The sequence below is a fragment of the Branchiostoma belcheri genome, unplaced genomic scaffold, assembly GCF_001625305.1.
Source record: "Branchiostoma belcheri isolate BF01 breed outbred unplaced genomic scaffold, Haploidv18h27 scaffold92, whole genome shotgun sequence".
Taxonomy (NCBI): Eukaryota; Metazoa; Chordata; class Leptocardii; order Amphioxiformes; family Branchiostomatidae; genus Branchiostoma; species Branchiostoma belcheri.
Window position 1 is genome coordinate 37,285 of NW_017804598.1, and position 20,757 is coordinate 58,041.

General features: G+C 40.0%; 3 protein-coding genes across 3 annotated transcripts in view; 1 reads left to right on the top strand and 2 right to left on the bottom strand.

Annotated features, from left to right (window-relative positions):
- LOC109488133 overlaps nucleotides 1-1,238 on the bottom strand; it is a 6,892-nt gene extending 5,654 nt beyond the window's left edge. The window contains exon 1 of the mRNA XM_019792294.1: nucleotides 821-1,238. Coding sequence (XP_019647853.1) covers nucleotides 821-1,051 — 231 coding nt within the window. The 5' untranslated portion in view covers nucleotides 1,052-1,238. The remainder of the gene's footprint in view (nucleotides 1-820) is intronic.
- Nucleotides 1,239-1,661: 423 nt separating this feature from the next.
- LOC109488184 (transmembrane emp24 domain-containing protein 7-like) lies at nucleotides 1,662-4,518 on the top strand. Its single transcript, XM_019792363.1, has 4 exons — nucleotides 1,662-2,006; nucleotides 2,485-2,553; nucleotides 3,059-3,310; nucleotides 4,118-4,518. The coding sequence occupies exons 1-4, from the start codon at nucleotides 1,863-1,865 to the stop codon at nucleotides 4,283-4,285; spliced, it is 633 nt and encodes a 210-aa protein (XP_019647922.1). The 5' UTR covers nucleotides 1,662-1,862; the 3' UTR covers nucleotides 4,286-4,518.
- Nucleotides 4,519-4,625: 107 nt separating this feature from the next.
- LOC109488187 (sushi, von Willebrand factor type A, EGF and pentraxin domain-containing protein 1-like) overlaps nucleotides 4,626-20,757 on the bottom strand; it is a 39,797-nt gene continuing 23,665 nt past the window's right edge. Inside the window, 29 exon segments of the mRNA XM_019792364.1 lie at nucleotides 4,626-5,131; nucleotides 5,133-5,206; nucleotides 5,759-6,019; nucleotides 6,452-6,565; nucleotides 6,856-6,966; nucleotides 7,370-7,489; nucleotides 8,288-8,449; nucleotides 9,123-9,268; nucleotides 9,701-9,807; nucleotides 9,809-9,880; nucleotides 10,478-10,614; nucleotides 11,018-11,266; nucleotides 11,690-11,860; nucleotides 12,497-12,673; nucleotides 12,988-13,155; nucleotides 13,435-13,608; nucleotides 13,878-14,048; nucleotides 14,139-14,309; nucleotides 14,715-14,885; nucleotides 15,324-15,497; nucleotides 15,978-16,148; nucleotides 16,540-16,710; nucleotides 17,106-17,276; nucleotides 17,755-17,925; nucleotides 18,316-18,483; nucleotides 18,870-19,040; nucleotides 19,310-19,483; nucleotides 19,940-20,110; nucleotides 20,536-20,706. Coding sequence (XP_019647923.1) covers nucleotides 5,093-5,131; nucleotides 5,133-5,206; nucleotides 5,759-6,019; nucleotides 6,452-6,565; nucleotides 6,856-6,966; nucleotides 7,370-7,489; nucleotides 8,288-8,449; nucleotides 9,123-9,268; nucleotides 9,701-9,807; nucleotides 9,809-9,880; nucleotides 10,478-10,614; nucleotides 11,018-11,266; nucleotides 11,690-11,860; nucleotides 12,497-12,673; nucleotides 12,988-13,155; nucleotides 13,435-13,608; nucleotides 13,878-14,048; nucleotides 14,139-14,309; nucleotides 14,715-14,885; nucleotides 15,324-15,497; nucleotides 15,978-16,148; nucleotides 16,540-16,710; nucleotides 17,106-17,276; nucleotides 17,755-17,925; nucleotides 18,316-18,483; nucleotides 18,870-19,040; nucleotides 19,310-19,483; nucleotides 19,940-20,110; nucleotides 20,536-20,706 — 4,508 coding nt within the window. The 3' untranslated portion in view covers nucleotides 4,626-5,092.

The window sequence follows — 20,757 nt, forward strand, 5'->3', positions numbered from 1 at the left end:
ACCAAGTAAATTTTANGGATGACGTCCTTTGGACGACCCTAAATCTAANGCGAGAGGGACGAAAAAAAAACAGAAGGGCCCTAAAAAACAAGATGCCTAGATTAGAAATATTGCACTGCTGACAGGACCGTCCTGTCAGCAGTGCCGTTTTTGGAACTATTGAGTTATTATTGACGGGATTTTTTTCAGTGCCTTCTTTTCTTTCATTTTTGTTTTAATTTTTTTAACCAGGCACAGGCTTTTGGCGTTACGGGTTTCACGTCAAACTGACAATTTGCGGCACTTTCTGGCAATTTGGTCATAGTTACAGGAAGCGAAATTTCTTGTTTTTTTTTCTAGGTACAGGCCAAAATCAATGCGCGCGCGGACGTCATCCATAAAATTTGGTGTGGCCTAACAAGAAAAATGGATAATATCTAGTAATTACTTAAGGTATGAGGTCGTGGAACTCTTGTTGCCACATAACCTTGACTTTGTAATGTCACTATTATACAACGTTACATCATCGTCGCAGCGCATAGAACTATATTCGGTGGCTTGTAACTAGATATGGACTTTGGCCCAACCGGAAATAGGTCAGAAAATATCGAGTGACCTGGATGCCGAGTAAACAAAAAGGTCACTTGAGTGTCTTGACCCGAAAAACGGCTAACCTTATTTAAATCTTCTTGTGATCAAAGAGGCGAATTCGTTTTTAAAACTCCTTGTTGTGATCAAACAGAAATAATAACTAAAACCTCATTTGTTTATACTATATTTGCATCTTTGTTAAAATTGCTTGTCCTATTAGATATTGAGATGTTCTCGCTTTCATGTTTACCTCGGTCCTCTCTCGAAGACCCTCCAGACCGACCCAGCGGTGCCGAGCTGGGGAGGGTGGCGGCCGCTCGGGCCGCTTCAGGCGGTGGGTGTGCACGTCCACATCCGTGTTAAAGTCCGGTAGGTCCACGGACCGCTTCTGCGAGGATGAGCTGCGGAATACAGCGCCGATCACTGGTGCCAGCCTCCGCGGGAACACATGCAGGCATGGCGCCGAGAGAAGCGAAGACATCGCTCGCTTTAGCTTCTCGAGCAATTTCCAAGAATATAAAACATGCCTGTGAGTGCTCTAAACGCTACAAGCTAATGGCGGTCCAGGCGTTGCCTTTTATAAAGTAGAGTGGGCTCGAGTGGGGTCACAGTGCTTTTAGAAAACGCCTTGTCATCCGTGCTTGGCACCGCCAGCGGTCACGCTGCACTCTAACTGTTGTCAAGAGCTGCTGCAGGTTTATGTATTATCGCCAGGTGACGCTTGCCTCGCGCGCGACTACAGACAGACAGACGTAGTATCGTGAGTATTCTCGAAGGTTCAGAATACTAGTGTCCAAGCAGATACTGGGGGTGGCAAAATCGTTACGTTTTCCCTGCTGCCCCTTTCTGTAACCAGCTGATTCCTTGATGTTGATTAGTTTGCGTTTATCTGAGGGAACAGGAACCCCAAAATGGGTCATCATCATATTCCTTGATAATCTAATACTAGTAATACAGCAGGCCAACTCAAATTGCAAGTTCACACTAATTAGAACACTTAGTATAAAACGTATTGCACGCTTGTGTTCGTACAATGTACAGTGCTTCGATGAAGACTTGACTAGTTGCGCATGCATTGGGTATTACGTCCAGCTGACGCATTTGTGTCGACAGCTTGTGGACATTTCATAGGTCCCCCGCCGCCGCCACCATGATTAAGAAAAGAACAAACTGTTTAATCGGTTTAGCAGCCACGTCGAAAGAATACACCTTACTAGAAGTCTTCTGACGAATAGCATGTACTTCGTCTTTCTATAAGAAAATATCATACTCTCGGCATCCGTACTGATAGGATGGATTTAGTATCGACGATCGTCCTGTATTTGATCCCCGTTCTAATGGTGAATTCGGCGCAAGGTTCGACTCTGACCTTCGAGTTAGCAGACCGAGAGGAGATGTGCTTCTCGGAAAACATCACCAAACCCATCAAACATAATGTAAGTACGTCGTTTTTTTCTAACGATGCCAACAAGAGCGTTGGTTCAGTTCTTGGTGTAGATTTCCATAGATGTGCTCTCTAGATAAAGAAATGAGCTGGAGCTCCCTGTCCGGAGAAACAGATATTTTTGAAGTCCACAAACCAATATGTAGTTCCAGAAAGCACCTCGTCTATTGTGTACAACACTTTATGCCTTCTGTTTCTCTTGTGTATTCTATAAAACTGTATACTAGTAAGTCATTGTCATGATATTTCGTGACCTTGGCTGATACATGTATCTGAAAACCTATGCCTGCTATTTGCATGCATATAGCAGAGTGAATGGTGTTTGTACATATTTGTATATAGTGTGTTTTTCTGTGTACCTGTCCTGTCTTGGTTTTTTAACTTATTGTAAAAATCAGTTACGCAATTCAGGGATGCATGCAGCATTCCCTGCTTTTGTATGATTTTGTTGATTGAATAATAAACTGTAGGTGGAGTACAAGGTCGTGCGAGGCGGAAACCTGGACGTCGACATGAAAGTGTTGTCACCCAACGGCAAGGTAGGCTTCACTTTTTCTTCCTGTCACAGTGGTTTTCAGTTTCAATCAGCGCACATAACTCCGCCATTATGTCAACAGTTCGTCGACATTCCCTTGATACATTTTACAAATTAAAATCAAACAAGGAAAGAAATTCCTTAATCGTAACATGTACTTTTAGAATACCCCAAAATTCGTCCCCAGGCATGGTCGTCTCCAGCCTTAAAATGGTTGTTACACGCTATGGGAATGCATTTTGTTTTGTACTCGTACAGCTGTATCCATTTATTGTCACGTATGCTATGTCATAATATCTTATAGCAAAGTACCTGAGGAGAAGTATTGTGCAGTGTAGCAAGGTATTATGCCAATTCAACAAAACTCTGTTGCATATTACTGTCGTCCTCGTGGACGGAGTCTTTTAAACAAATTTTATAGCCGTGCAAAAGACGACAGAAATCCGTGCATCTGTAAGGCTTTGGCGTAGACTCGTTTGATGGAGTGTTCCGTTCTTCATTAATTTCAGATGATGTACATGGGACAGAAGAAGAAATGGGACAAGTTCCGCATAGAGACGTCCCGCGGACAGTTCAACTTCTGCTTCAGCAACGAGTTCTCCACCATCTCACACAAGGTCATCTACTTCCACCTGTCTCCGGACTATCCCGAGACCCTGTCGGCAAAGATCGGCGTCAAGCATCAAGGCGTGCCGACGCTGACCGAAGTCCTGTGTGAAAAGATTAACACGAACATGGAGAGCGTCGTCAAGCTACAAAAGGTACATATCCTCGGGAATTTTGCCATGCCAGAGTGATCAGTATGATGATCGTGGGTATTAAAGACGGAAAGAAAAAAGAATGACCATATGCCGTTTTGTCAGTATGATTTTTATTTCTCACATGATCAATATTCTGAAATACATAAAACGTACGCTTTGTCAGTGGACATTATGTCCATCAGTTTTCATCTTTCAAACATTTTATCTCCGTGTGTCTCAGTCAAGAGGCCAAAAAGGCTAGCACATTATATAAAACAACACCAGCTGTACAAGCATATGGCAGCAGCTGGTATTTGGGTGCTGACCCATGAAAATATTTATCTTTTGACCCTATAACACAATGCGATATTATATCTCAGCCCGACGTATTAGTCAATTGCTCATAACAAATCACAAAAATAGCTCGTTTGGGCAAACATGTATCATGATTAAAGTTGATATTCCCGTTTTCATGGAACTCAAATCAGTCACTCCTTTTGTTTGGTTGAACCATAAGCTTTGTTTTAATTAATAAAAAACTCAAATCGACCTGCCACCCGCTTTCGTATAGTATTTTCGTTCCGTGATTTTTGTTTGTCGACCTGCAGCTCCTGGAATATGTCTTCAAATATCAAGGAAAATTTGTTGTTACATTAAACTCGTTCTTCTTTATATAAAATCTTACCACGCCAGGACAATACTCATATTTATTTACCACTCACCTGTATATTGTAGTTCTTTGTCAGCTCGGTTTCTGGGTGTCTTGCACTTTTCATATTTCATTCAATGCCGTTCCATTTTATTCCATTTCGCACTTTCTGTACACAGGACTACCGCCTGAAGGAGGCTATCGGCAAGGGGAACGCAGAGCAGCTGAGTGTCGGCGTGCTGTGGTGGTCCATGTTCCAGGCAGGGATCATACTCATCACGGGGATGGGACAGGTGGTCATCCTCAAGACCTTCTTCACCGACAGAACTCCCACAAGAAAGCCCTGAAAATTTAGAAACTTACTAGAAATACCAATTGAAAATAAATATTACATAGATGTTTTGTTAGAAAATTTGTCAACACCACTCTTCAAAGAAACTTTTTTATTTGATATACTCGATCGACAATATGTATTTGTCATTAAAAACAACTACCATTACAGCATCTTCTCTCCAACAATTCCCCAAAGAATGTGAGAAACTTTTCATTTGATATATTTGACATGTATTAACATCTTAAAGTAACTACTATTGTGTATTGCAATGGCTTGGCATTATTTTTACAAGTATTGTTGAGAAGTCTTCATCAATGTATCTACAGTAAGAATGACAACATACAAACTTTTTAGAGAGTTCTACTCTCCTTTATTTCAGATTCCACAGCAAACACAGCAAAGGCAAGCTCATAAGCTTAAGGCACAAATTATAAAACCTATGATAATTCCAATCCGTCTGATTAGATCTACTTCATATGACTTCATCCAAATCCAGTCCAACAGTATCCTCTGTAATATGATTCAAAGAACATCACAAAACCACAAGAGAAAAAAACACAGATATGAGACCATTCTTACTTTTGTGAAGAGTGTGCTCAGGAATTTTGGAGCCATACACATTGTATACGTGTACATTGTCATTACAATAACATACTGAAGAACTGTTTGTCCTTATTAATCACTCATAAAAAAACCTCACATTATATGGCTGATTTGTAAGATTGTCGAATTCTTTAACTTTCCATTGCTACTAGTATTTAAAGCAAGATTTTTGTGGCCTCAATAAAGATGCATGTTCTGAGTGCTGAAGCATGTCAGGTTAGAAAGTGAACTGGCAGACGTGGTAGGTGGTTTTATTGACAAGGCTGGTCGTCCCAGCCAAAATTGGCAGCTGGCCAGAGGTGGGTGCAGTTTCCAGAACCATTGGGCTCACCTGGGGAAAAGGGTTATATAGGAACTGTATTAGTTATTAATTATTCAAAGAAAAATAAAACTTTGAGACTACTACTGGAGGAATAACGGAGATAACTTCCGGACATATCGAGTGACATCGGTCACTCTTCTTCAGCGTCACTAAATGAACTGAGATCACAAAATGACACTAATCACAATGAATTAGTAAGTGTCTCCCACATTGAGATATGACAACCTTCTTTAACAGTGTGCTTAATTTCTGTTTTCTATCTATTTATAGCTTTTGTGTTGCAAATTTTTACACCCAGACATTCAAATTTCAGGATAGTCCTCGCAAATTAGTGTGCTTAAAATGAGCTATTTGTCCATCAATTTCAAGCAACCAATCAAATCAACTGGCAATAGAAAATATTAATTTACTGACTCGTCTTAATTTTAGCAAAACCATTGTCTAATCTGTACTACAAAAATACATACATTACCACAACTGCATGCCATGTATACATTTACTAAGATGCAGGCATTATATTGTTTAATATCAATCCATGTAATAAACAGATATCAAACTCACCCCATGCCCAATAAGTGTAGGAGCTATCAGTGATGTGTGTTCCGTCACTCCACTGCCACTCTCCGCTGAAGTGTTGGTCACCCAGCCCGATCCAGGCGTCCTTGTTGGACACAGACAGAAGCTGGACAAAGAAGTCCTGCATGTCCTGGTCCTGGATGACCGCCAGAATCCCGCCCCTCTCGTGGCACTCCTGCTTGGCCTGGTCGTACGATCCCGGGGTTTCCGACACGGAGTAACAGTTACCCCGGTATGGTGTGCACTCTGCAAGGATAGTTATTCAAAGTCACCAGTTTATTTGCCTCTATTAAACATGAGGGGTACAGGGTAATTAAATTTACTCTTACGGTGATCATAGTAGACTGTCATGCCAGAAGTCAACCATTCCTTAAAACGAAATGCTTTAATTAGTTGGTTCCGAGTAAAATATAGTACAGTGTCACATGATGTTGCACCAAAATACAGAGGAAGCAGATTTCTGCATGATGAAAATGTCTAGAATTTAGTTGTAGATTATTCTTTTGTTATAAAAGTTATTCAACCAAATTGAATGATGAATGTAGTATACAGTTCACAGTCAAAAAAGTTGAACGACAACACAAACAGCACATACAAACTAACAAAAAAGTCACTGCTTCAACTTTTGGCATAAATGTTATATTTTTGTTTCTAACCAAGAGAAAGATTTTTGTTTGCCTTCACAGTTGTCTCCATAATATCCCGGCAGACAGGTGCAGTTATAGCTGCCAGGTGTGTTGGTACACTGGGAGTTGTCTGGACAGAAACCCACATACCGACACTCATCGATATCTGTGGGCCAAAAAGACTGATAATTATAAATGTGATAAACATGCATTCACAGAAAATGACAATTTAAAGACGCTATTAAAAACACTGGGAATAAGTAATTGCTCTCTATATGAATTCAAAAATTTAAAAATAATTACCGGTAAGGAATAAAATTATAAGGATTATGAAACATGCTACAATTTGCAAAGTTTTAAGGTGACAGTCAAAATTTCAAGGCCATTCCCTTCCTTTCATGTTACTTGAGATGCTGTTTGTGGTATTTCCTGCTGGAGTATAAAAGGAATGCCTACCAAGACAGTTTGGCTCCTCAAATCCTGGTAAGCACTGGCAGGAGTAGGTCCCTGGGCGGTTGTAGCAGGCAGCGTTTGGACAAATGCCTGGCTGGGTACACTCATCAATGTCTATATAAACCATTGGAAAACACAGTGATGTTATTTGTAAGGGCTGGTTCATTGTGCAAGTTAGCGAGGAATGAGATTAAAATATAAAAACCTTGAGAAGTGGGACTTATGTAATTTCTCATAATTCAACATTCCTATCATCACTATTTTTTGGTAAATGCTACTAATGTAAGAAATTTTTGTATGCTACTCCTCTACAATACTTTGGCACTTTGAACAATGATGTTATTTGTGTGCATTAGAACTATGTTCAATGGTTGTGCCATAGGATAAAAGCCTTTTCTTTTTAGCAGACATGGTTCTGGTGTTCCTTAATACATCTCACAAGAATCCCAACAATACATGTATATTATACTGGCAATTGCTATAAATATGAAACACAAAAAAGTGATTTATAATGCACCTTTGCACAGTAATTCCCCTGCGATGTCCACCTGTTCGTACCCATTCAGACAATCACAGACGTATCCTGCTGTGTCGGTCAGTTTGCATGGATGGATGCCACAGTTGCACTCAGCAAAAGCTACACCGCAGTAAGTGAAGAAAAAGCAACTAGTACATCTGACTTTTCCCAGAACATCTCATGTTAATGCAAATACATATCATTTATATTCAATGACAATGACACACATCCAGGATATTTGTTTTTGACTCAAGAAAATTATTGACTTACAGCATACAATTGAGCACATCAGATGATAATTTGTTATCTGTAATGTATTCCTGTCAATATTTTAAATTTTGATTCTAGTAACAACGCCCAGATTTGAAGCAGCTGCAAGTTTTAGATAGCCAATTTCAAAGCCTGGACCTGTCCTTGGTGCTGAAATCTGCTCCATTGTTGCTTAGAGACAAAACACACCAAAAACTGTCCATGTTAGAAATGTTTCAAGCCTGGAGATTTATCAGAGACATTCTGTTCTCAAACTGGTCGTATTGTAAATGGGTAGTGTTTCTTTAAAAAAATCACATGTTTATAAATTCTAAATGAAGTATTGGTATCAACCTTATTGCTCAATGATATTTTGTGATCATACTGTCTAATGCATTTTTCAGTGGTTTTACTTTGTGGTAAGGAGGAAAAGTGTGAAATGTGGTTGTGTCAAATTGTGTTAATTTCATGGTTGAAAACTTTACATAATACTGTTGTTAAGTAGAACCACAAAAAGTGGTATGAGGTTCAGGAATTCACAGTAAAGAGGTCACCATGAAAACAATGATAATGGAACTGTCACAAAACTTTCTGCATTTGCAGTAATAAAGTATGAAGTTTACTTCAGATATAATAACTAAAGTGGAAGCTGGAAAACAGGATAAGTACCTTGGCAGTCTGTAGAGTTACGAGCACTCATCATGGCGGTTGTCGTCCCCTCCTTACAGGGTTTGCACTCAGTCTGTCCTGACTCGTCCTGGTAAGTGGCGTACGGACACGGGCGGCAGTCGTTCTCGTATATGTCGTAGTATGTACCTGGGCCACACCGTCCTGCATAACACAAACCCTGCAATCACTACAACTCACAATGTCAGATTTTCTTGTATGATTTACTAAAAACCAATTTAAGATGGACTTGATTGTGTGCATTGTCAAGAAAACTCTGATATCATAATCATTTACAAACTAGATGTTCACAAATCAACAGAATTGTTCAACTTCCTTGAATACCAGTAGTATCACCAGGTCATGTTCAGGACCAAATACTTCTCACTACAGTGCAAAAGGTAGCTCCAGTCATAAATGCCATGAGGAAGATAGCAGAAATACTACAAATATATTAGCAAGTAAGTACTTTGCTTTTGGGTTGAGTATAAAAAATCTAATATCCCTAAATCTGAAACTGTTGTACAGCATAATTTAATGACCAAGGCATGAATCTGAGGGAAATTTCAGATTTTATTAGCCAATTTCATAACCGGGAACTGTCCTTGGTGCTGAGAGTAGTGTTCCACTATTGGTATCATAACATCTGGACTTCTCTGTAGGTATTACCAAGCAAATTTACACTGTTTAAAGAAAATCCTTGTCAAGTTCAAGATGGCAGTTACCATCACTTTTCCAATTTTGGAGCTGCTCCATAAAGGTGAAGTATAATGTTACACTCATACTGTACTGTTTTTTTTGCTCCATGTTCGTAAACTAATCTTGTAAGCATACATACTACACTGTACTCCCTCCAGTACTTCTCCCAGCTGACATCCCAGACTTGGAGGGGAGATCTGCATGTTGTCAGCCTGAAGCATGACTTCCACTCCCTGTACTGACAGACTGATCCCTCCCGGCTGTTGAAGAACTGTCAGTGCCTCCCTAAATAAAACAAAAAACTAATGAGTGAATCATATTTGCACCATGCATTGAAGTCATTATACATTTGTAATCACCAGTAGTCCTTGACCAGAGTAGTTCAGCAAAATTCTCATACAACGGAAAAAGTGATATTGGGCCAGTTGAGCTCACCAAAGAGCTAATTTTCCACTTATTGTGACAGGCTAGACAGATATGTGCACTGTAGATACAAGGGAAATACGTAGCTATTTTCATCCGTACAATGAACCCAATAGCTTTATGTATCATTCTACTGACGGCAACCCCTTTCAGAAGCATGCATGACAGGTGAGCGACGACTGCCAGGATTCAAAGCCCCAACCTTTAGCTCCAGAGGCTGGGTCATGAACCACTGGACTAAACATGCCACAGACAGATACCATTGATAACCGAGTAGAACAATAGTACACATACCTAAGTTCTGCAGCCAGTCGAACCCATTCCATCTGAATTGTGTTAGTTTGTGTGATGAGGCTCTCGTCTGCGTAGCCGTACAGTTGAATAGACATGGTGGCACGGGTTGTTGGATCTCCCAGCCTTTGCCCGCGGTCCCACTCTGGCATTTGGATCGATTTGCAGCTCAACATTGCCAACCTTAAGTCAACACAACAATTGTTACATAGAATTGACATCCCCAGATCCAAAACTCATTGTAAACTCTCTTAATTCCAGTTAGCACCATAAGTTACTAACTTCTGTCACACTGCCTAAACCATCATTTGAGACCTATCAAACACAGTATATTCAGTAACCTCAGAGGTATGCACTCTTTAGATATCCAGGTGTTCAAAACATTCTTGAGTTATTGAAGACCACTATAACTCTGCATGTCTTTAGAGTTCTTCGGTTTAGGTTGACATTACCTGTTTATAGTCTGCATTAATGTATTGATATCAATTTGAATTTTGATGTGAGTATCTCTTTCATTTGCCATTCTAAAAGTATGACTAGTGCCTTATGGGAAGGAGAGAATGGAACCGAACAGATACAGTCAAGCTGGCTACCTGGCCATAACAACTGCTTTTCCTGGTTCCAAGATTTCCATGCATGCATGTACGTGCATGCACTAAGCAACATGCCCAAGAAGGTCACCCCTAGCTGTCCAAGAAGACCACTTCACCTCAGTCCCCTGGCTGGCCTTCTTGGGCAGGTAAATTGACTGTACAATGTACTAGTGGAGGAAAAACCCACCTGGCATGGCAGAGTGCAGAGGTTATTGCTGAGGAGGTAGTTCTTCATCTCTGCCTCGATGGCTGCCAAATCAACAGCTCCAGAGTAGGTGATGGACAAACCGTTGGCGACCACCAGAGCAAAAGGATTGAAATAGGCTGTGGAGAGTCAGGTAATAAAAGACAAGACAAACGGGCACTTAGGATTTCACATCCATCCATATACATTTGTAAAAAGAATTCTCTATAATTTGTAACGGGACCACTAATTACAATGTAATTCTCTGTCAAGTATAATTGACAGCAAATTGAATTTAATATTTTTCCCTAAGGATATTTCTGACTTAAGCATAATGAGAATGAAGAGTTTGCATAATTGGCAATCACAAAGTACATACTTTTTAGTAGATGCATTCCAATGTCCAACAGCCTTCTTGATTGCCTTCGTGTCAAAGAAGGACAACCACATCTACGATTCTCATGAGGTTTACCAAGACAGCCATTTCCTCATTGGGCATAACTACTAGCTAATAACTATCATCATATGCATATTTGTACTAACCAGAGGAACACACTCCAACATTGACAGAGATAAGAGAGGAACCGCCAGTCACATAGCGACGGACGCTCCACAGCCAGCCGGTCGCAGCGCTACATTCATACAGAGCCTCGTTATGGTTGGAGTACTCCTTCGGAGCGTTGCAGTGCATCTGGCAGTAGTCCACAAGTTCTGAACCCTGCGGGCTGCTGAAGCAGATCTTAGTGCCTCCGCTGGGGCTGGGCAGGGTGCTTCTGTCACACAGGTTGTAAGCTGACAGGGACAAGGCAACATATGTATAAAAAGAGATGTAATCACTATTATGCTAATAGTATGCAACATTAGCCTAACCTTCAACCGGCTTTAAATTTGGATGGGGTTTAGGTTTAGGTGGCCAGGAGGGGGTTAAGTCATGGCCAAAGATAACCGTTTTGCTAAAAGACAGTCAAATATGTTAAAAATAAGTTGTTTTTTTTTCCAAATTTTGAAACATAACTAACCACAATGTCTGGAGTTTACATAACTATGGTTACCTTGACCAGCTTCAAGAAGAACAAGGCATATGCAGGAATTTTGAGGCCTTCCAAACATCAAACTCCATAAGATGACATTATCATACAGTCATTATGGTATGGTATCATTAAGTAATGATAAGATGTATGTTGCTATGAATATAGAAAATGATTATTTCCTCACGTTCGCAATAAGGCGATGGTCCCCAGTCACCACTGGCGGAACATGTGTATGATGCATTACCAACAAGACGGAATCCACTGTTACATGAGTAAGTCGCAACATCACCATGGCACAGTCCCGTCCAGCTTACCCCGCCATCTCGGATGGATCCTGGATCTCCACAGCACATCACTGTAGTATAGAAAAACAAAATCAACTAGAAAGGTCACATTTGCAAAACAAATGCATAATGTTTACCTTCGCATATGGTCTGCTCTGTTAATTCTTACTCAAACACATTCACATATATGGTGACAGGAGACTAAATCCCTCCTGCTATAAAATTGCAACATTACATAATCCAACACCAGTTACCATGGTGATAGACATTTTGATCATTGACCAGGGCAGAGGTCAGTGTTTGGAACAGAAGAAGAAGAAACAGAGCAAAAACAATATGTTTTCCTTTGGTTAACAATTTCAAGACCTGGACCTGTCCTTGGTGCTGAACGTAGCTGCAATCAACGTCCATTGTTGTAATAAGAGAAAATATGCTGAAAAACTGTCCATATTAGAAATGTTTCAAGTCTAGACATTTATCTGAGACATTATGTCCTTTAGCTGGGTGCATATTTCCAAAGGGTGTTTGTTGCTATCAATGCAGCATAATGTACTAGTCTTATCACCTTGCATAATAATTAAACACAATGAACAAGTTCAATGAACAAGTTAAAAGGAATTCTAAACTCACAAAAAAAAGGCATGAGACTTAATGACACCATGGTTTTCATACATGTCATATCTTAATCAGAAACATTGTGTTCTTACATTGACATTGGGGCATCTTTCCTTCCCATTGTCCACTTGTGTTGCAGTAAAGGATGTCGTTTCCATATATAATGTAGCCTTCCGAGCAGTCTGCCTGGCCCACAGCACCGAAACAGTTGCCGTGTGCAGTAGTAAACTGGCCGTTGGGGATCACCAGGGAGCTACTACAGCACACCTCTTGACAGAGGTTTGAAACAAGAGTGGTGTTAAAAAATACCTTGTCAATGTTACCTTATATAGTAACATTGACAATATATAGTATGTACAGCACTACTGATATGCATAATTTGAGGTCTAGAAAACAGACACAACTTATTAAGTAACTTTATCTTCAGAAATTAACATTATGTATTTTGCAGACATTATAGTGTCTAGACTAGCATTACATTTTTGCTGAAATTGCCCTTTTTTTACAAATATAAATTGAATTTTCTTTGAAAAGATGCTATAAGACACAACCTCAACTTCTTAACACGTTGCTGCTCACTTACTCTGACACTGAGGAATAGCGGCATCCCAGTGACCAGTCTCATTGCAGGTTGCAGCTGTGGCTCCTAATATTTCATAGCCAGGGTCACAGTTGAAGGTGATGGTGTCATTGTAGCAAATTGTTCCCGCAAAATCACCAAACTGAATAGCAGGTGAACTACAGCATATCCCTGGATGCAGAGGCAGAGAAGAAAAATCCTTTACGAAATTCCGTTGAGAAGGCATATAAATACTAAATACATATACTTTTTTCATTTTTTTTCATCAAAATATGATTATTTCTACAATTAACAATTATTGACAATGTCCTACAAAAGTACAGGATCTGGATGAATTCAAATCCTTATGATTATGATTGCATAGCAGCAAGGCTTTGGTACTTCAGTAACTTCCAGTAACTGCCAGATAGCTTTCTACTAATTGAACAGGAATCACAGTAGCTAGCTCACTTTGACAAAGAGGCGTGGAACCACTCCACAGTCCGCTGGCTTCACACGTCCTGATGCTGTCCCCGACAAGCTCATATCCAGGCTCACACATGATGGTCGCCGTGTCACCAAAAGTGTTCCCTGGGGCTCTGACAGCTCCATAGACAGGGGCAAGTAGTGAGCCGCAAGTCACACCTTTATTTCGAGAAAGAAAGAATTGGTACAGTTACTGCAAAATTTTTCAGATTCATATGCTATAGAAACACATCTCTGTGTAATCATTGACATTATATATATCATACTTTAGCATTACAAGTATTTCCTCACCGGTATTCTATTTTTTTGCAGTTTGAATTTTTCAATGCCAATGTCAGCTCAATGTCAAAAAGCATCTAAATTAAGAGCAGAACAATTTACATTATATAAGTGTATCATTCCGTTATATTGGGAACATCAAGACTCACTTTCGCATTTTGGTACACTTCCACTCCATGACTGGGAATCCTGGCACACTATGACATTGTTGCCCACCAGGTTATACCCAGCCTTGCAGGAGAAGGTCACACGGTCACCCACAAAGAAGGTTCCACTCATGGTACCATCAGCTGGGGCTCTGAGAGCATGACATTCTTTGGCTGAAGGATGGAAAACATGAATGAAACATAGTGAGTGTGCTGAAATACTAAAGTACTGGGGGTCTTCAAGTAACATTTTAAATTGCTTACCAATGCATGTAGGTGCTGTACTGCTCCATTGTCCGTCGTCCATGCAAACTGCAGTAGAATTACCCTGAATCTCGTACCCAGGATTACATGTGAAAGAGGCGTAGTCACCATAATACAGCCCACCAGTGGAGGCACCGTTTGCGATGGTACCCAGCTGTGGACACTGCAGCCCTAAAGTAATGCATGAACAAAATTGTTGCTTAATACTATATATTCATATTCTAGCTTTTGTTCACAGATCAGTCAGTTAATTTTTCAATAAAAGATTGCATCACATAATGATACAAACTTCCATCACATTGTAAAGTAGCCATTTGACTATACCAATTCTCTCTTGGTTATGGGGTTAGGTAGAAATTAAAATATGTCTGGACATGCATGATTGTAAAGTTAAGTGCATTGCTTACTGACAATGTATCGCAAGCAGACAATGATGATTTCAACAGTTATTTCAGGATATAAAGTCTTACAATTGCTGAATAATTAACTTTATTGCTGCTAAGGTAGCTGATCCGCACCAAATTTGTATTGGTTACTGAGTTAGGCAGCAGGGAGAAGGTTAAACAAGTGGCCTACTTTGACAGTATGGCTGTGTTCCACTCCACTGCTGGTCACTCTGACAGGTTCTTGTCTGGTCTCCCATCAACATAAACCCAGTACTGCAGTCATACGTCACTGTGTCTCCGTACTGGTTAGAGCCGGTTATCCCACCATTAACAGGGCTAGACAAGCTCACACAAGATATTTCTGTAATGACATATTAATCTGATTACCAAACTGATAATACTATCACTTACTACATACTTTTCCATCATAATCTGTATCAAAGGTCTGTTGCAAGAGAGCCAGTCAGCATCTCTAGCAGCAGAAGGCAAACACTGAGTTGCTACCAGCCAATCAGCACCAAGGACATAACAGCACTGGTTATAATGTAGGAAGCAAGTACTTTGAAAACCTTGCATTTAGTTACTTTTATTATAGTACAGTGGACTGATGCCACCATCTGCTATATATAATCACTTGTAGTAATTACTGAATATTACAGTAACTGTAAACTGTTATGCAGAAGGTTATTTGAATACAAGTAAATGTGTATTGTTTCTTACTTTGACACTCCTAAACACAAAGTGCAAGCTGGAAACATGTCTACCTGACACTATGATAACTGATAACCTAGTTACTCACTATTGCAACTTGGTTGTGTTCCGCTCCATGTCAGGCTAGCCATGCACATCCTGACGGGGGTTCCACCGACCGCCTCATACCCGGTATCACAGGAGTAGGTGGCAGTGTCACCAAACGTGGAGCCCCCAGCCACAGTTCCATGGGCAGGCGAAGCCAGAGTTTGACACCTCAAAGCTTTGAGCAAGAGCAAAATTATCACAGGGTCTTGTGTATTTCTTAGTGATAATGATCACATCAAAAAATGATTCTGTAATACATGTATCGCAATCATAATTGCTAGCAGAACATTAACAAGACACATGAATTTTAACCTTCTCACCTTATTCTCAGAGTTGAATAATCAGCTGTGGAATTAGTTTCAAGATTTAGCACAGTCTGAAGTTCTGTGATACCAAAGCATTTAAACATTAAAACATTGTGCTATTGTCATATAATTGCAAACTGAGAGCATTCTTGCAAAAGTCACTCATATGTCTTCAAAAGTAAACTGTCATGAGGTAAAGTTTTCTTAGATCCTTGTCATGAGTGGTTGGTTCTGTCACAGCCTACTTTAAAATCAAAATCTAAAGATGGTCTTACCATTCAAATGTTGAACTGATGTTTAGACTTAAGAAGCCGAATGCTATTACAGACAAACATTGGTCAGTGACTTACAGTTACACACAGGCTGGACTCCTGACCACGTCCCATCTGCCTGGCAGGTGCGAGAAATGCTCCCATTCAGCGAATACCCTAGGTCACACGCAAAGGTCACCTGGTCTCCGAACAAGTTGTTACCATTCATCTGACCATTAGCTGGCTGGCTCAGAGCTGGACAGCTAACCCCTGTTGACGAAACAGCAATAACAAATCTTCAGAAAACACACTGATGGCAGCAGTTAGTCTTCAAGGGGATCATGAAATTCAATATGATTTTAAAAGTGGTAAGTGGAAAGGCAAAACAATTGAACTTTTGCACCCTAAGACATGGATATGAATAGTTGAGTCCATTTAAGTACCAAAACAAGAAATTGTCATTACTCAGATACAGCATTCAGTTATCAAAAAGACAGAATTATCCTTGTACAATCTGACTACAAATGTTAAAGACATGTCAACTAGGAATAGACGTTGTTGGTCATAATCAGGCTACCTATGGATAATCCATGGCATTTGAAGAACTTATCTATATTACAACCACAAGCCTGTACTGTAAAGTCAAGCAGAAGATACACACGGTCACAAGTTGGTGGGGTCCCACTCCACTGCTTGTGTCCCCAACAGGTGAGCATTGCATCGCCATTGAGGTCGTACCCAGGATTACATGTGAAGGTCATCTGGTCACCAACAAAATAGGTTCCAGACATCCCACCATTGTTTGGTACCTGCAGAGGTGGGCATTCTTTCCCTGCATGGAAAGGTAATCTTGAAATGATAACTGCTACCAATCAAATGACATAGTTTAATTTATTAATTTACAATTACAGCAGCATAAAGCTGCATTTACAAGTGATATAAGAGTGACACGTATATATCAGCAGTGAATATATAAGAAAAAGAGTCCAGTATCAGTCTTAGAAAATAGCTACAAGTGTCAATAGTCTTTTAAAAAGTTGCTAATAGTATATGCACTTTGGACAAGTGCTGTGAACAGTGAACCATAATTTGCAATGACACTGCAACCCTTTCCACAACTGCATGCAAACTTGGAGACTGTGCAAGCTAGACTATTACTAATTTACTGAATCTTGCATTTGCAGATTGTACAGTCATATAATTCCATGAAAAAAATGTGTTTCCTACGTTGACAGTACGGCTGTGTTCCACTCCACTGTTGGTCACTCTGACAGGTCCTTCTCTGGTCTCCGATCAACTCATAACCATAGTCACAGACAAAGGTCACCGTGTCTCCATACAGGTTACTCCCAACTACTCTGCCATTGGCAGGAGGGTCCAAGGTCAAACACTCCTTTCCTGAAATGCAGAGGTTGATCTATTTCACTCTATTTATGGTAACATGAGTTTTATACATGTGTGTGTGTGTGTTTAGATTTACATGTAAGCCCTGGTGTCAACAACTACTACAACTATCAAATACTAGAATCAACACACTGAATGCAATATTTCTATCAGATAGTACTAATAGTATGTAATTTTGTTAATATGGTCATTAATCACCATGTGATCAGAGAGAAGGCTTGAGTATGTCCTCAAAAATCAATTAATGTGTAATGGCATCTTTAACATACAGGGGGTTGATGCTCGAGGCTCCATCATACAGAGCACAGAAGGATTACTGTCCTGTCTGAAGGAACATTTGATTCAAATTTGATTCAAAGAGTTTAACTGATAAAACCGTCATGATGACATTTACATGTAGCACAGGGCTACCATAGAGTCCTACAGTTAGCAAAAGTCACCTAGAATATTTGAAAAACATTATTTTGCTTACTGGTACAGGTTGGCTCCATCCCGCTCCATGTCTGATCTGCCTGGCACGTTCTCACTGGAACGCCGTCGACTTCATACCCTGTGATGCAGCTGTAGAACACTGTGTCGCCATAGAACGATCCTGCTGTTACAGACCCAGCGGCGGGTGCTACCAGATCTGGACATTCCGTGCCTGGGAACAGATGCAGACTGAGTGTACAGATTTGTTCCTTTTGCAACTCAATCTTTCTACTTTCTCAGTTTTTAGTCCACCAATTTTGTTTGAAGCCTAGTAGTACGTTTATGCATGAAACACACAAAAAGGCCTGCTGGCCACTTTTCATTGACGTCACGAAGGAAGAGGACTGGGGCAGACAAAATATAACAAGATACAGGTTACACGATTGAAGTCCTACCAATTCCATAAACATTCACATAATATCTTTACATATTCATGGTTTTACAAAAAAAACACAAATAGCAAAAATAATGATTGGCGTATGGTCCACGTCCGTTCATTTAGATATCATTAAAAAAAATAAATTAAACCTAATCAGACAAAAATGGATTGAAGTTGACTCACGGTTACAGACAGGCTGGGCGCCTGACCATATGCTGCCTGCCAGGCATCTCCGAGAGGAACTTCCAAAAAGAGTGTAGCCAGTGTTGCACACAAAGGTCACCGTATCACCAAAGAAGTTGCTGCCGCTCATTTGACCATTTGCTATGGTGAGTGAAGGGCACTGGGCTCCTTGTGACAGAAAACATAGAATTTACTTTTAGATTACTTTCACAGACATAATGTTACACTGAGTTGACAGAAGGTGACCTTCTGACCATATTCAAACATTATGTAGATGTAGACCTTTTTCAATAGATACGTGAAAGAAATAATTATGATAATGTAACATGGCACTACAGACATTCTATCTACCAAATACAAAATGTACAGTCAAGACAAATCAATAACAAAGCTATAACATTTGCTGGATAGCAGTTAATCTAATCAAGTGATCATTATTTTAAATTCTATTTTTAAGAAACATCAGCATTTCATGTGGATTTTTAGGTTTAAGATTTCCAATGACATAACATCAACCTCAACTGCAATGATGAAAGATAATGAGTGCCACATACTTTGACACGAAGGCTGCTGTGCGCTCCATTGCCCGTCAGCCTGGCACGTCAGCGTGGCGCTGCCAACAACGATGTACCCGGTGTCACACACGATAGTCACGGTGTCCCCATAGGAATTCCTACGTTCCAGCCAACCCATTGAAGGTGGTGATAGCGGTGAGCACTGTATTTCTGTATGATAACACCAGTTTGTGGCATTGTGTCAGTCACAACAAAACTGCTTTTGCAGTAATATTATCAATGGCAGAACTTATTGATGTCAGTGTAAAAAGATTTTTAAAAAGTTGTATTACTGGTAAGTTGTTTTATGATTTATGTAAGATTTTACAATGGGTTTGTTGCTTGCATCTAGTATAATAAAATTTTAATATATAAAACATGAATGTTTTTAATCATTTAGAAGTAGCAAAAGCTGGTACATATGAGGAGTCTTTACTTACTTTGACAGTGAGGTGGAGACCCACTCCACTGTTGGTCACTCTGGCAGGTCAAGGAGGAGCTGCCAACAAGCTGATATCCAACGTTACACTCAAAGGTCACTATGTCTCCATACAGGTTACTGGTTCCATTTATTATACCATTGGTGAGAGGGTCCAGCTTCTGGCATGCCACTCCTGGAATAGTACAATCACAGATATTGTTATATATAATATATAAATAGCACTGTAAGAAGATCAAACATACTGTCAGTATTAAAGGGGTATATGTATTTGCATTTTGCCATACTACACTGTACTACATATAACTTATTATGTCACAATTTCAAGAACAATGAAAAGAAATTATTTGAGAAAAACTCTATGCACACTATTTGGTAGCAATTGCCATTTTCAAATACATTGTATTCAAAAATATTTTTGTTAATAAAAATGCTAGAAATTACACCAGCATGAAACATATCATATTCTGCATGCTGTAGGCAAATCTATGCAGCTGAATTTGTTTTGGCTATAGCAAAGCTTGGCAAGAAGGGCTAAGCAACAAGCAGGTGTAACTAGTATGCAAATATAACAAAACAAGATGAATGTGTATCAACTAACATTACCATGTATAATTAACTAGTTACTTACTTGTGCATGTTGGTTTTGTATTGCTCCATGTTTGGGTAGCCTCACATGTCTGGACAGACAGCCCGACGAGTTGATACCCAGTATCACAGGAGTACGTCACAGTGTCACCGATGTTTGTGCCTCCACTCAGAGACCCGTGTAGTGGTGCTACCACGTCAGGACACTTCATCTCTGAAAATAACATAGGATTAACAATTTAATATTTACAGAATGGTGGATGACTGCTGGAAGCAGGATGTATGTTAGATAATCCTATAAAGTGTGTTGAACTTCACAGGGCTTCACTTCAACATGTATGTGGTTTGTATGAGCCTTGTTTTGAGGTGAAAATTGAAGTAAATAAAAAGGGCTGCAAATTTTTACTTTAACGTTTGAAATAGAAACAAATAAAAATGACAAACAAATTTCATGGTTTGAAAGATGGAAAGAACAAGTCTTAGTGTACCATCATTGTACCATAAAGAGCCCAAACTTGGAATTTCACATAACCTAGATGTTCTAGCTCTTTGACAGCGCAGAGGGCAATTTGGTAATTCCCCCAGCCCTACTCCTATAAAAGACCTGGCTTAAATTGTTGACCTGTCTCATACACTTACGGTTACAGACTGGCTGGGCTCCCGACCACGTTCCGTCAGCCTGGCAGGTACGTGAGGTTGTCCCACTGAGGATGTACCCAGGGTTACACGTGAACATCACCTGGTCTCCGTAAGACATACCGCCACTCATCTGACCATTGACTACAGGACTGAGGGGTGGACACTGTACCACTGTTTTGAGAAGAGACAGGTTGCATCATGTTAGTCCAGCAATACCAGTTT